General features: G+C 44.6%; 1 protein-coding gene and 1 long non-coding RNA gene across 15 annotated transcripts in view; both read left to right on the top strand.

Annotated features, from left to right (window-relative positions):
- Positions 1-15,760, top strand: part of IQSEC1 (IQ motif and Sec7 domain ArfGEF 1) — a 296,694-nt gene that overhangs the window by 123,642 nt on the left and 157,292 nt on the right. For 7 of the 14 annotated variants that reach the window (XM_054516007.1, XM_036390799.2, XM_036390811.2 and 4 more), the window contains one exon: positions 8,050-8,136. The exons of the other annotated variants lie outside the window; for them this stretch is intronic. In XM_054516007.1, the coding sequence (XP_054371982.1) occupies positions 8,050-8,136 (87 nt within the window). The remainder of the gene's footprint in view (positions 1-8,049; positions 8,137-15,760) is intronic. 14 annotated transcript variants of the gene reach the window in all.
- On the top strand, positions 12,272-14,383 carry LOC129046789 (uncharacterized). Its single transcript, XR_008508563.1, has 2 exons — positions 12,272-13,505; positions 14,078-14,383. It is a non-coding gene; the product is annotated as an uncharacterized LOC129046789 (long non-coding RNA).

Raw genomic sequence — 15,760 nt, 5'->3', positions numbered from 1 at the left:
TATTCATGGATCAGCCTGAAACATCCTGGTGTGTGTTTGTCCATGGGAGAACAGTTCTGGTTGTGTTGGACTCCATTTTAATTTGGGTCCTGGGATTTGGGGATTCTGTAACTCTCAGCAGGGAATGGATCTCACAGAGTGCTCATCATGTGGGGGTAAGGGATATTCAATCCCTGTATGTTGCTGTCTTTAACAGTGAGCTTGCAGTCTTATTTACAGACCCATCTTGTGCAGGATTTTCCTGTTTTGCTGCTTATACCTTTGGTATCTTGTACCCCCCTCAGCACGTTGCTGTAGAAAACAAGATGTGGGTTCTGCCTCCTACTATAATTCTGTCTTTTAACTCCTGTGTAAGAGAGCTGATGCTGATGGTTGGAAAGGGGAAAATGTAAGCTGGGAATTTTTTTAAGAACTTTTAAGAACACATGTATATGGAAAATCTTTATGTTCTTTAAAACTGATGGGTTCTCAATACTGAAAATGTTTGTTAAACTGTTAAACACCAGTCCTTCAATGCTAAGTTTTCAGATGAAACCTTACATATAACAACTCTGTCAGTGTTCTTGTAATATATATATATATATATACACATGCCAAAGATCTTTGCTACTGAAAGTATCTTTTTTAAGGTAAAAATATCTTTTTCATCTTTAAGTTTAGAAAGCCTGGTTGTTGCTGTTCTAAGAAAAGCTGAACAAGAGTGTCACACTACTTGGATTAGTGAAAGCAGTTTTTTCAGCTGCTGCACTGAATAGAACATATGTCACTGGAGCATTGTTTTAAGTAACAGGATTTGCCTTGCTGTAAATCTCTCCTGCTGTATCTGGGTAATTTCATTCTTTGTACTTTGCTATTTTGCCTCTTTCATCAGCTGCAAATCCAATATGTATAACTGGCACTGCTCAGCTTTGGGTTTGCTGTGTTATTGCTCTGTGAGATTATAAATGTGCCTGTGTTCTGTAAGGGGAGTTGTAGTTTCTTGAGGATTTCTGGGACCTGATTTAATGATGTGGGAGATACAGAAAAGCAGTGGTGAATATATCCACATTCTGATTTAATCTAAAAGATATTTTCCTTCTCTTGTGTCTCTTTGCTCTTAATTTCTGGGTTTGGACTGTGTGGGGTTTTTCCTACAGATTTTGACAGCTCCCAGTAAACACAACTGACACAAGTGCATCTTATGAGTCCTGTGAATTATTCCACATCACTCTGCACCATAGATGGGGTTCTAGTTAAGACTTAAAAAGAATTTTTTCTAATTATAAGCATCTACATATTAATAGTCTTAATTAAATTCACCCTAGTTCCAGCTAAGCCAGGATTGGAGCAAACTGTGCAGGGATGGAGAAGGATCCCTCCTGTCTGTTTGTGTAGGCTGGTACTGAATTTTCATGAAACCTAAAAAAGTTTATAATAATTATTTCTAATTCTCTGTAATGCTAATAAGTGTTGTGTTCTAGGATGGGACAAAATAATGGCTGTTCCTTGTTTAGTATGCTGGGCCTGTGGTGGTTCCATTCTCCCAGGAGATGATAATTATTTACAGGCCCTTTGATGGAGGAGAGGTCAGTGAGAGTGTGCCTGATGATTCCATTGAAAAATCCAGCTGTGGGCACTTGAGCTGGGAATACACAAAGGGAAGCATTATTCCAAACAAGAACTCCCAGTCTGCAGTTCTGCTGCGCCGTGTACAAATCCTGCTATTAAATCATTTTGATGACAACCAGATTTGATGAATTCTGGAACAAAATTCAGTGGTCTGTACTCTGGACTGTGTGTGCTGCTCGTTTGGAACTGCAGCTTTTATTGAGCATCCTTGTAGCTGGTGAAAACATCTTTCATTCCTGTGAAGAGGAAATGGAATTCTCGAGTGCTGTTAGCCAGGCTCTGGCTGTTGCGTGGAAGGGGAGGCAGCAATGGGAGGAGGGAGATGCCAGCAGAGCAGCTTTGCAGCATATGGCTGTGCTGCTTGTGATGTGTGGGTGAGGTTTTTGACTCTCAAACTCCTGCAGAGTAATTACACTGGTAATTACACCTGCCAGGAGCTTCCTGCTGCCCCCCTGGGATGTGGTGTCCAAGAAGCTGTGCCCAAAGAGCCACCTTGGGCTCTGTGAGAGCAAATCAAAGATTTGCTCCAAGAGCAATCCCTGGGCATGTTCCCATAGTGCCCGGGCAATGAAGGGAGGAGTTGGGCTTCTCCTGCAGCGTGTGCTGGTCTCTGCTGTGAACTGGAAGGTTTTTGTGGATGCAACCATAAAAGCAATGGCAGCATTTAATGTTGTGGGGTAGCCATCCAAAAGAGTGCATGCCAGGACATTAATTAATAATAACAACACTGGGAAAAAACCATAATATTGTCTGTGTGCCGCCACAGCCTCTCTGTGATGTGCTTGGCTGCAGAGTGCTGGACATACAGTGGGGTGAAATGAACAGCAAAGAAGAGAAGGTTTCACAGTGCTGCTTCAAAAACCAAAATCATACTGCCCTCTGTATTTTGGGTAAGGAACAGTAGGAATTTGTCCTTGGAAATGGGAATGTGTCCTGTGCTTAATCACCTTGAAGTGGCCACAGCCACAGACAGCTGCAGTCAAACCTGGGCTGGGACAGTGGGAGCTGCCATGAAAAGCTTCCTGCTGCTTTCTCTGCTTTGCAAAAAGCTGTCCTCTGGCCTGGGACAGGGTTTTCATTCTGGAAGCCCTTCTAGCAGGTTAATAAACTTGTTAATTAGCAAGCATTTAGCTGGAGTTGATGTGATTCTGTATTATTATGACTTTTACTGTTCATCACCTCTTTGGGTATCCTTTGATTATATTTCAAATGTTGTTCCTCATGAAAGTAATGGTTGGATTTATTAAACAAGAACAGGACAGACTTTATTAGTTTCTATCTACAGTATTTTCTAATCTCAGCTGTTGCCATAACTCTGGATTAACTTGAGAAAGAAAATTTCAATTTGTAAAATAATGTTACTGTTCAACAGGATATAAAACACTGGGAAATGCAAATATTCCTTTTAATAGATCCAATCAAACAAACCATTCTTGGCTCCCTCAGCTGACATGGAGGGAATGGGCTGAGGATTTGTCTGCCCCTCCTGCTGTTCCCAAGCTGATTTCAGAAGGATGGGTGCACTCAGGTATCCAGGACAGCAGCCTGTGCTGGGGTTATTTTTTTTCAACATTCTCATTGCAATGTGCACTTTATGGGAAAATGTGCCAGAAGAAAGGGAAGAATCCTGGCAGATGGAGGGGAACAGATTGTTGTTCCAGACCAGAGGAGGAATGGTGAATGGAGTCAGGGCTCTGGGGAGGGCAGCAGCAAAGGGCAGGGAGGTGCTGAGCAGCTCCTCTCATCAGCCACATCATTTACTCCAGACAGGCTCCTTCCAGCTGTGCTCCTGCCCCCACTCCCCTCAGTCTGGGGTTTGGAAGCTCTTGTAGGAAGAAGCTCTCAGACAGCGATGGTTTAATAATTCTGCTGAAAATTCAACAGCAGCAGAATGAGCAGGGGTGGGTGGATGTCCTGTGCCACCACAGTGTCCTGGGCAGGGAGAGGGGACAAGCTGCCCCCAGGCTCCCAATCCTGCCAGGAGCATCTGCTGGCTCCGAGCACATTGTGAGAGCACAGGATAACCTGTTAGAGAAAAAGCAATTCCAGGTTAATGGCCAGAGTGTTCTGCTCTGCCAGGTTGTTTAAAAACCAATACTGAGAAAATTGTCTGCTGAGTTTGGGAGGCTTGTTGGGGATTGCAAGAGAAAATGAAAGAAAAAAATAAAAATAGTTCTGGCTTTATGTGATGACCAGTAGTCAATTTTTATTTGTATTATATGTACAAATAAAAGAGCCTGGTTTAGCAAGGCTCTAAAACCAGAAGATTAAGAAGAATTGTCATTTCTGTTTGCTGATGGACAGGAGAATGCTGTCAAAATGAGTGGATTCTAATGGCAAACATGATGGGGTTTACAGGGGGGTGAGAGGCACAGCCCCAGCTGCCTGGGGGCTGTGTGCTCTGTTAGGGGCTGGGGTCCTCCTGTTCTGTGGGGGAATGAGGTGTCCAGGGTTTGGGTCACATTTGGCTCTGGTTTTACTGGCAGACTCATCTGCTCTGCCAAGAACCTCGTGCAGGGATTCACAGGGGTTGCTCCCAAGGGGAGAGCTGGAATGAACTTGGCCTGGGAATGGGAAATGGCCAAACTTCCATGTGCAGCAATGGGCCAGAAACTGAAATTACCAGCAGCAGCATTTGTCAGCTGTCATTTGTCTTGTCCTGGTGCTGAAGTACCTGTGCTCTCTTTGTAATCCTAAATCATCCTTTGAAGAACAGCAGCTACAGATGTGGAAACTAATCTTCACAGGGCTGAGTATCTGTGAGACTGTGAACAGGAGCAGTGATTAATTCTCCTCCAAATGATTGAAATGGATTTCTTCTGATGTTTTTAGGTGTTAAAAATTAGTAAATGAATTCTAGCTTGAATGCAAACTTGTGTTGAAGGCTGATTGCAACATATAGCTATGAAGTTTAAAAAATAATTAAAACTCCAACCAAACCAAACAAACAAACAAAGGGATTGGAACTGTAAACATTCTTTGGTATATTACAGAGGGGTAGATGATTGCAAGTGCTGTTTTGACAGGTGATTGAAGGCACAAAATGCCACATGTGAATCTTAAACTGCACTGGCAGATTTACCCCATTGCTTTGGGTAGAATGAGCATTAGTCAGGGGCTGTAAGGCTGAGCCTCATCACTGTCAGGCTGCCATGAGTCACTGAGATCTGGAGGAGCCCAAACAGAGTTCAGCTATTCTGAATTTCAACGTTCAGAGCAGAGCCCAGACCTCGTGGTGCGCCCAGGATCCTGTCTGAGGATGCAGCCCCCTGTGCTGGACAGCAGGGACCTGGTGGCCCCTCAGTGCCAGCCTGCAGCTGAGCCCTGTCCCCTGTGTCACCTCCTCACCTGTGGCGGCGTCAGAGCCTCCTTGGGCAGGGCCAGCTGCTCCCAGGACGGGATTGCTGCGTTCCTGCTGCTCCTGGAACTCGGGGCAGGCGAGCTCCTGAGCCCAGGGCTGTGCCACAGGTGTCTACAAACCAGAGCCAGAGCATGGGGAGAGCTTCTCTTTGTGATGATTCACTCGTGGGCAGTTTTGGAAGGAATTTGACATGGGTCCTCTGAATTGTATTTGATGATGTGGTTTATTTTCTTATCTTCTACATAGGCAGGAGGGCTGAGTTCAGCTCACATCGTTACAGCACAGTTCATAAGGTCTCAAAACCCTTAGTTGCAATATCTTTTAAGGAATTATTGACTAATAAAACACTACTAACAAAGATATTTATGTTTTTAACCCAGTCCTTAAATATTTTGTCTTACAGACCCATGCTACAATATAAACATTTTAATCAATCATGTTATGACTCTCAACCCTACAGTACTGCATTCTAAGCTCCTTATTTACCTCTGTTATGACTTTATTTTTTCTATATCTCAAACTCTAAACTTTCCTTTACTTGACATATCTCTACTTCAAACTATAAATCCATATTCTCACTTCTAACACCTAAGTTTAAAAACCTTTTCCAAGATCTCAAATCAAATCCTGTGTTTAATTCTAAACTTTAGTTCACAAACCCAAAATTCTATGAGCTCCTTAGGTTTCAGACTCTGTGGTATTTTCAGGGTCCCTGGACAGAGGAGGAATTGAGAATCTGACTCCATGTTCTTAGAAGGCTTATATTATATTATATTATATTATATTATATTATATTATATTATATTATATTATATTATATTACATCACATTACATCACATTACATCACATTACATTACATTATATTATGCTATACTAAAGAATAGAGAAAGGATACAGACAGAAGGCTAAAAAGATGATAATGAAAACTTGTGACTCCTTCCAGAGTCCCAACACAACCTGACTGTGATTGGTCATTAAGTAAAAACAATTCACATGAAACCAATCTAACAAGCACCTGTTGGATAAACAATCTTCAAACCTCATTCCAAAGCAGCAAAACACAGGAGAAGCAAATGAGATAATGTGGTTTTCTTTTTTCTCTGAGGCTTCTCAGCTTCCCAGGAGAAGAATCCTGGGCAAGGAGGATTTTTCAGAAAATATGATGGTGACAAGATTCCACCACCTTCTTTATTGTTCAGGTTCTTTTGGAACCCAGGAATATTGGAGCAAGACATATTCATGGAGCCTTGAGGGCAGAATGGTTTTGGAAGAGCCAGGAGCAAACTCTGTTCAAAAAGCTTTGTTGAGCAGAGCTGAATCCAGAGAGATTCTTTCATATTCTTTCATATTTCACTGGCTAATTCTCTGAAGAAAGAGACATCTGTGTGGAAAAAGAACAGTGGTGGCAATGGAATCTGGAACACTCTCCTACAGATTTCCTGCATTTCCTTCTTTTGCTTTTTCTGGAAAAACCAGGATGCCAAGGCAGGAGCAGGTTCCTCATGAGAGCAGTTCCCCTGCCCAGGGTGAGACTTGTGCCCTGCTGCCCCAGGACTGAGGGGAGCAGCTCATGTGGAACACTCTGTGCTTTTCCTGACAGAAAATCCAGCTTTGGCTGCTTGGATAGAGCCCATCAATGTTTTCAGTGTTGTTCTCCATCTTTGGTTTGAGTTTTTTGTCTTCCCAAGGGGTTTGAAGGTGCCCCCATGGGTACCTGAACCTTGTGAGGTGTTAGAGGGCACATCCCACACTGGGGTGTGTCTGGGCTGAGCTGCATCTCCAAAAGCCCAAGTACTTTACAGGAGTTACCACCTTTGAACAGAAAATCCAGCTGATCCTGGCCATGCAGTTGCTGACACAGTGTTGGCAGCAGGAATCAGAACAGGCTGACCTTGTCTTTTTTCCTAAGGATTAGTAACTTACTCCTTCCTGAACAAAACCTGACTTCTTTTTGCTTAACCACTCTCTTTGATCTCGTAAGAAAGTGACCTCACAGGATTCACTTTAAGCCTCAGGGATGCAGAAGAATCAAAATCAATCTTCTGAGACTTCTATCAAAACACCAAGAGAAAGATGGGGGGAGAGTGCATTTGTGTACTCTAGCACACACACACCCCCTCTGTTAACTGTCGGGTTGGATGCTCACAAGTTAAAGGAGGATTTTCAATTTAACAGCTCCCTCTTCCACTCAAAGAGCTAGGAGATATTGATTATTTTTTTATGATTTCCTAGAAGAATGCTGTGTCCTGAGAAATTTGATTAGGTGGATTTATCATGGAGGACTTGCTGTGCTGAGCCTTGTTTAATGTTTCCTGGCACAAACACCAGGAATGCAGGGACGTGTGTGCTGTGTGCTCCTTAAAGATTTTCCAAGCTTTCCTTCAGAGGTGGAAACCCCTTGTCTGGTTTTGTTTTAGTGAAACAATACCAATCTAATGATTTGGGGTGCAGAATATCTTTGTGCAGTAAGGGATTTTTTTGTTTTCTTTCTGTACTTTGAACAAATGAACAAATTTGAACAATTAAACTGCTATTGCACAGGTCTGAATATTGCTTAAAACATGCGTGAAACTTGGGTTCTTTCACATTTTCAAGTGGTTTATTTTGCAATATGTTTGTCATTGCTGGATTGAAGAAAGCTTTGTGTCCATGTCCATTGCACTGTCCCTCCTCATTCAGAGCATTAATTCCATGACCAGAGAACAGCCTGACTGGTGCAGAGTAAGGTGCAAGCCTAAAGCTTCATTTCCACAGGGATTTTAACCCTCAGTGTTTCAGCTTTGCCTTCCTTCTACGTGGCAAGGCAAACCCCAGGCCTTAAACTGGCATTTGATCCTAATTCTGCAACAAACCTTTGATTGACTCCTCACTGCAGCAGCTCCTCCCCATCATTGTGGTGTGTGCATTTAACCCTGGCACTGCTCCCTGTGTCCCCTGGCATCCAGATCTCACAGCTGTGCCTCAAATTTCAGTCCCCGTTCTCCTGAGTTTCCAATTCTCCTGTCAGCACCTGCCTTCCCCTCAAGAGCCCCTTTCTCAACACTGCTGGTTTGACTTTGTGTTTTTCCTTGTGTCGTAGGTCTTTAAATACTCTGCACCAGTTTTGCTGTCCAGCTCCATTGTACCATTCCCAGCTAGCTGTCCCTGCCACACACTCAGAGTACAGGTAAGAGTAGACATGCTCCACCCTCTGCTGCTCTTTGAGGGACATCTGGTGCTGCCATTTGACACGAGACAAGCAATAGTTGCTTAAGTTTTAAAAGGAAAAAAAAAATTGGAATAAATATCCAATATTTTTGAGGTCTTGTAGGGTAGCTGTGGATAGAACCATCACTGCAGTGAGTCCTTCTCTCAGGCACTCTGGAATTACTCTGTAAAACGAGTGTCATGTGCTTTAAGGGGCACATCCCCCTGGGCTTGCAAAGGTAGGGAGAAGGGAGGTGCAGGCTGAGCTCTCACGTGACAAATACACTGAAATATTTATATAATTAATGGAGGATATTGATGTTCTCCTTAGCAACTCTTTTTTTTCATCCCTGCCGGTAGCTGAGGAATTCATCCATGTGTTTAACCCTCTGAAGGTTAAAGGCATGGACCTGCCCAGGGCTCAGCACTGCCTTGGATTTGAGTGGAAGAAAGGGGTTTTAAACACATCCAGGCCCTGAATACATCAAAAATACACATCTTCCAGCTCATATTGCTTCTTTTAACAGAGATGCCTTTACTATCTATGTGTTCTCTTTGATCCAGTGCAGAGAGCAGCAATTACATCCCATAGTACAGTTTATTGTCAATGCCAGTGTTTATTGTAACATCTTTAGGGAAGCATCAGAGGGCAGCTAATCTCAGTCATTGGAAATGTGAAAACTGTTAAAAAACTGTGCATGCCATGGAAAATATTGTCTTGAATTTTTACTTCTGCTATTAGCAATCGACTTGGTGATAATTGCCAGCTCATGAATAATATTAATATCAAAATATTGGAAGCCTGGTGCTGAAAAATCAAAATCACTTTGCACGGGTAATAAGGAAAGACAAAAGCAAACAATGAATCCTAAATCTGTAAATGCATAAACATATTTCTGGTTTGAATATTTCATCCCCTAGTTACCTCTATCCATGCATGCTTGGATTCACCCTGTTGGTTTGTGTTGCAGCATCTGTTTGTGTGTTTGGTTTTTTTTCTCCCATCAGAGCCCTTCATTTATTTGGTGGTAGTGAGTCCATAGTTGAGTTGTAAGACAGCTCAAATTCCTTTGGTGAGGAGCAGGGCCTGAAAACTCTTAGATTCCCTGCTTGCTTTTTAGTGAGGCTTTTAGTTTTCCTATGTCCTTAGTTGATAGTGCTTTAATTTTAAGGATCTTCCTGTTGGGATGTTGATGGGAAAACCAGCTGTTCCTTGAATGTCTCAGTGTCTTGCTCCACATAGGGTGTTATTTTTATCAGTGATATTTCTTCTGGAATTAAAGCTTAGAGCAGCTTAACTTTGTGCTTGAAAAATCTGAATTTCTTCAGGGTTTTTTTTGCACAGTGAGGACAGGAGTTCCCTGCTCTGGGGGTGTAAAGCTGTGCAGTGTCAGAGTGCTGTGGGACCTCCAGCTGATGGCTCAGGACTGTGAGTGGAAGGAGCTCATCCCTGGCCTTGTTTGCTCTCAAGGAAATTTGGGCTCAGGGAGGACCTTGTGGCTCTGCACAGCTCCTGCCAGGAGGGGACATCCAGGGGAAAAGGGGCTCTGCTCCAGGGAACAGGGACAGGAGGAGAGGGAACAGCCCCAGGCTGGGCAGGGCAGGCTCTGGGTGGAAATCAGGGCAAATTCTCCACTCAGAGGTGTCCAACCCAGCTGTGGCTGCCCCTGGGTCCCTGGCAGTGCCCAAGGCCAGGTGGACAGGGCTTGGAGGGACAGTGGAAGGTGTCCCTGCCATGGCTTTGAGTCCTTCCAACCCAGACCAGTCTGGGGTTCTGTGAACAAGGGGGAATATGGAAAAGCTGCAGCCAGCCTCTCCCAGGGACAAGAGGCAACCAAACCAAACTGCAGTAAGGAAAATTCCAATTAGATACAAGGCAGGGAGAGAGGGAGTTTCACCAAGAGCTTGGTCAAACGTTGGAGCAGAGGCCAGCAGGGGACGTGGGGTCTCTGTCCCCAGCCACACTCAGGTCAGTGGGACATCCCTGCTGTACCTGCTCCGAGCAGGGACTGCACTGGCCACACCTCCACCAAATGACCCTGCACCCCACAGCCCTCTGTTCTTGGGAAGGATAAAAAGAGCTGCAAACAAGAATATTTTAGTCTATAGAATGTAATTCCAAGTTACACTGCAATGTTTATGCTGCCCCTGCTCACAGATGTGCTGCTGTGCTGGAGCCAGGCTGTTACCATCACCCTCATGGCAGGAATTGGTTTGGTTTGCCCATAATTTCAATTTCTGAAGTTGTTATATCCAAAGTGCCATCCCCACAACTGTGATCTCTGAGTCAAGTGCAAATGATGCACCTGGTTTTGTGCAGGACCTGTACATGGGGATCCCTTTGCTGTGAATGAAAATGAGCTGCTAGAGCTCTAACAGGATTGGGCTTTGCATTTCTACATACACATGATGGCATTAAATTTAGCTTTTAGTCTTCCCATTTATCAATTTATAAATAGAAATCATTAGAAACAAAACTAACAGACGTGGATGCTTTGGTCTGGCTGCAGTTTTGAGGCTTTATTTAGAAAATACACTGAGGGATTAATTTTGTAGCCCAGAATTAAAAATTAAATTTGCTCTGAAAGAAGCAATTAATGAATGCACTACAGTGAAATCTGGAGCATCTCTGATTTGCTGTTAGCTAATGGCTGGATGTTTTATTCACTCCAGCAGTTTTATTTCTGGTCGAGACGATCTTTGGCATCTGTTTTGAATGGTTAATAGGGAAATAATGCATTTTTAATAACTGCAGCTATTGCAGTAATCCCTCACTCATTTTACAATGCTCAAAAGAGACAGAAATAACACAAGTTATCTTGCATTCTCCTATTACAAGGGAAGTCTTGGGAAGCCTGAGCTTGTTGTGTCCTTCCAGCTAGATGCTTGTCTGGGTTCCAGTTAGCCCATATGCCTCCTGTGCTTGCTCTTTTTGGGTTATTTCTGTTTGGGAATTAAAAAATAGACCAGCAATGTCTGTAGCTTGGCTTCTCTGAGTCCCTTCCCCTTCCTGCCTCCTGAGTGGAGCCTTGAAAACAGCAGCCTCTGGTTGGAAGCTGCAGGTTCCAGGAGCTGCTCTGGGTCTGACAGAGATCATTGGAATACAGATTTGATATCTGGTGTGAAGAGAAAAGTAAAGGAAGTGTGGAACACCCAGAAAATAGAAATCCAGGTAATCCTGTACTTCAGCTGCTGAGCCTCTGGTTTGATCCAGGCATCATCACCTCAGAGGCCTCACAGCTGGAGCTGGGCAAAGGCCAGAGCTGAAATGGCACCTGCAGGAAGGGAATTTCATCAGCTCTGTGTCCTGCCTGAGGAAGCTGGGTCCCAGCATTTTCTAAACAGGCTTTCTATGGCTTTAAACTGACAGAGAGTAGGTTTAGAATAGATATGGGCAAGAAATTCCTCCTGGGAGGGTGGGCAGGCCCTGGCACAGGTGCCCAGAGCAGCTGGGGCTGCCCCTGGATCCCTGGCAGTGCCCAAGGCCAGGCTGGACAGGGCTGGGAGCACCTGGGACAGTGGGAGGTGTCCCTGCCATGGCAGGGGTGGCACTGGATGGGCTTTGAGGTCCTTCCAAGCCAACCCAGTCTGGGATTCTGTGACACATCTTTAGACAAACTTCAGTCAGACCCTCAGCCCCTCTGTGCAGGAACCTCACCCACAGAAAATTCCATGTACAGAGGTGCCCCTGCTGGGGATAGCCAGCCTGTTCCTGTCTGCCTTCCCTGTGTGGGTATGGAACAGGCTGATGAGTGCAAACTGCAACTGTGGACACATTTGCTTACCACTGAGCATCTTTCCATCTGATGTGTTTTTTCATAACTGTGACTTCCTCGCTCTGATTTGCATCAAATGTTGGCTGTCACTCATTCCTGTCTCCATCCACCCTACCTTCCATCCTTCTAATCTCAAATTAGATGCCCTCATCATGTCCAAAGACCATTTTTTAAATCGTGAAGCTAGAGATTTTTCTTTTCTTTTCTTTTTTTTTTCCCCAGTGAGACCTGTGAAAACAAAATGATAATGCAAAGGATGTTATAGTACCAAAGAAATCCCATCATTTTCTTGCAGTCTCTGCCTGCTTAATGTTTAATCAGCACCTCTGGGAGGTAAAACCATCATTCTGAAAATACTGTACTTGTGTGAAATTTTAATGTGGAATCTTTGTTTCACCAGGTAATGTTGGCTTACATGCAACAAACCACTGTGTGGACGATGATAGAAGGATTGGTTGTGCTATTTCTTTCTGTCTGAGCCCCTGGGAGGCTTTGGAGCTGTTTTGCCACCATAACTGGTTAACACAGAGGCTCTCCTGCAACAATGCTGGGCTTTCAGATGCTTCCATCATGTATTGGAGTGGTTTGGTTTTCCTTAACTCTTCTCAAGAGCACAGTGGGAATTTTTGCACACTAGCACAGCCAGGGGAAACTGGGAAATAGCTTGTACCCCTAAAACAAACAAACAAACAAATCTCTTTATAGATAAATGTACCTTGCAACTCCCAGTTTATTTTTTCACACTGCTGGGCACTGTTCTCTTCCCTGAGACACAAAGCAAATACTTCTTGTGTCCTCCCTACAAACAGCCCTGGAGACATCCCACAGCATGCAGCAGAGCCCCTGGCCCTGTGGTAGCTGCCAGTCAGTGCTTAGTCTCAGGTAAGGACATATCTGAAGGAGCTGCACTTCAGAATTCTTTTTAGTACTGATATGGCATTTCATACATAATTGCATATATAATATGCATTGACATTTTCTACCAAAAAAATGTTGAATAGGGATCTAATTTCTAGCTGTATACCTCAGCATGTTTAAGCTCTCTCTAGATTATGCAGAGATATAAAAGCTTGGTGGTATTTTAATTTTCAAACTGAGCAAAGCAGTGAGAGCAGCATGGCCCAGACCAGCAGCACATGGCCCAGAGAGGCAGGATGCAGATGGACAGAGCAAACCAGATCCAAACTGTGACCAAATCCTGCCCCAAGTCAGTGTGAGGTTCAGCTGATTACATAAGGCATCTGTGCTCACACCCTATGGCAAAGGAAAGCTGGCATAATTAGAGTAATACTTGTAATTTTCCACTTGATGCCTACGTGATGCAGGGAGTGCAAATGGTGGATTGTGCTCCTGAGCACAGTTGGGAGAACTGGCAGAACAGCCTGAAATTTGGTTTGGGATTTTCTTGTTTTCCTTCCCTCATTGTGTTCCTTTCCATCCTCCTCCTTTAGCCTGTTCTTTACTTTAAAGGAAGTGGCCCCTCGTGGTTGTGTCACTGGTTCAGAAGTGGCTGGAGCCTCCTGCTAGGCCAGCATCTCCTTCCCTGCCATAAAGCACCTCCAGCATTACAGATGTGGGTATTCCAAACTGCTGCTGCCTCGTGGTGGCACCATTCATGATGCTGGCAACTCCTCCTGGAGACAGAGCTCTTCTTGCCCTGGGGAGGGAGGGAGGACGGGGTGGAGAGCAGACCTGGTCATCACCAGGATTTCTGTGTGTGAGCCTCCCTCACAGGGGGGAGGCATCTGTTCTGCATTTCCAGCAGAATGTGGGCAGTGGAAATACCTGTGGGAAGTTCTGAGCGTGTTAAAATAAAGGGGCCGTGGCCACATTAGGCTGGGTATATAAATGACAGCCTAATGTAATTTTTCTAATGGGGAAAACCAAAAGTGGCCCTTTCAAGGCAGTGTTTTTCTCAGAGTTTAAGTCATCAGCGTTGGCCTTGGCTCCTTGGGCTGTTCTCCCCTTTTTGGAGAGTCCTGTCTCTGAGATGGAAATGGGTTAACTGGGTGGTGCTTACAAACAACTCACAGTATTTGTGGATGTGAAAACAAAAGCAAACAGATTTCAAGCTGAATTTTCCTAATGCTGCTCCCTGTGATTCTCTTCCTCTGTCTCTTTTCTTTCTTGCCCCCTCCTTGGCAGGGAAGATAGTGTCCTGCACCAGTTCTGCTGCCCACCCTCGGGCTCTAGCAGCCCCTCCTCGAGATGACAGCGCAGCTGGGCTCTGCTGCAGCCCCTGCTCCTGTGCCCAGCTCCTCTCCTCCCTCTCTGTGGGCATGGACTGGCACTGCCCTGGGACCCCGTGCTGCCAGTCTGAGCAATGCCTCCTCTCCAGCTCCCCACAGCTCTCTCCTCCTGCCCAGTGCTGAGGACACACGCCAGCTGTGAACAGATCCCTCCAGTGCACACTTTATTTTGAGCTCAAATAAACGGTACCATAAGCCCTGAGGTGTAGTGTGAGTTTTGTTGCTGTGTGGTGTGGAGGGCACAGCCCAAGGGGATTTTTCCTCTGCCAGATGTGGGGTGGGAGGGCAGCTGTTGTGAGATCTCTGTTGGGCTGGTTTGAGTTTGTTTCAAGGTCGGGCAAACACCAGCATGAGATGTTTTATGGATGTTGCTGCTGGAGATGAACCCTTCTTCCTTTCCTTGGTGCTGGTTCTGAGGAGCCAGCACATTTCTGTTGTGGCAGCACATCTCTCTCCATGCCTGCTTCCATCCTAAGCTGCTTTGAGCTCTGTCTTCTCCTTTCCTTGGCCTCTGTGCAAGGCTTGGATCAACCAAAGGTCCCTGCTCATGTGCTTCTGTTGCCTCATCAATGAAAATATTTCTCTCAAAGCTGTGGTTCAGTTGTCACTAAAGGAGTGAACTTGCAGCTGCACAGCCCCATGAGTGCAGCTGGAGAAATGAGATTGTGTCCATGGGTGTCCAAGTCCCCACTGCTCACAAGGCTCTTGGTTGGTTGCACCTTTCAGACACATCCTGTGGCTCTAAGATAACCAGAGAATTTCTGCTGGCTGGGTTTTCCAACTTAACCAGTGCAGGCAGATGCAGCAGGGAACAGAATTTCTCTGCAGTGGCATTTACTGCCCTGAAAATAGTGGGAAAGAAGGACTGGGAGAGAGGGGAAAAGTTCTTAAATCTGTAGTTGCTGTCATGAGGTAAAATATTTCTCCCCACAGTCTGGGGCTGGTGTAAAGGCAGAGGTGGCTTGATGCAGGGGAAAAGCAGGAATTTATTTGTACTTGTGTGTGGCTTTGAGGATGGGATAAAAGGAGAATCACCAGGATCAAGGAGGGAAGAACTGTGAAGGCAGCTTGAGGCTCTCTCTCATCTTTACAATGTGCTTTTTTCTCCCCAAAGGAATCTTCAAAAAACCCGAATACAGGTTATTTGCTCTTCTGAGAGGTTTAATCCAGTGTCTCTGTCCTTGCTGTGAAATGTTTCCTTGTGCTTCCCTTGTGACTGTGCAGTGTCCAGGCCTGGGCAGGGATTTGCTGGCACAAGAATAATCTGCCTTCATGATTTTGCAAGTTTTTCTGCATCATTTCTGCTCACACTCTGTGGCTGCTGCTGTTCTTTGGTATTGAATGTTCTCAGTTTCACATTTCTTAATTGTTTTTCATTACAATATAGAGTAATGAATATAGTACAATATACAATACACACTCATTCTTACTGTAAAATTTCAAAATAATGTATGCAAAAAATAGTGTAGTGGCTGACTGCAATTTATTATATCCCTGGAATATATATCTGGAATTATATTCCCTGGAATATATTCTTCTGATGTTTACAGGGCAGGGCAAAACACTGAAATGTTTGAGC

The sequence above is a fragment of the Molothrus ater genome, chromosome 11, assembly GCF_012460135.2.
Source record: "Molothrus ater isolate BHLD 08-10-18 breed brown headed cowbird chromosome 11, BPBGC_Mater_1.1, whole genome shotgun sequence".
In the NCBI taxonomy this organism is placed as follows: Eukaryota; Metazoa; Chordata; class Aves; order Passeriformes; family Icteridae; genus Molothrus; species Molothrus ater.
The sequence above is the reverse complement of the archived record's forward strand: the minus strand, read 5'-3'. Positions and strand labels throughout refer to the sequence as shown.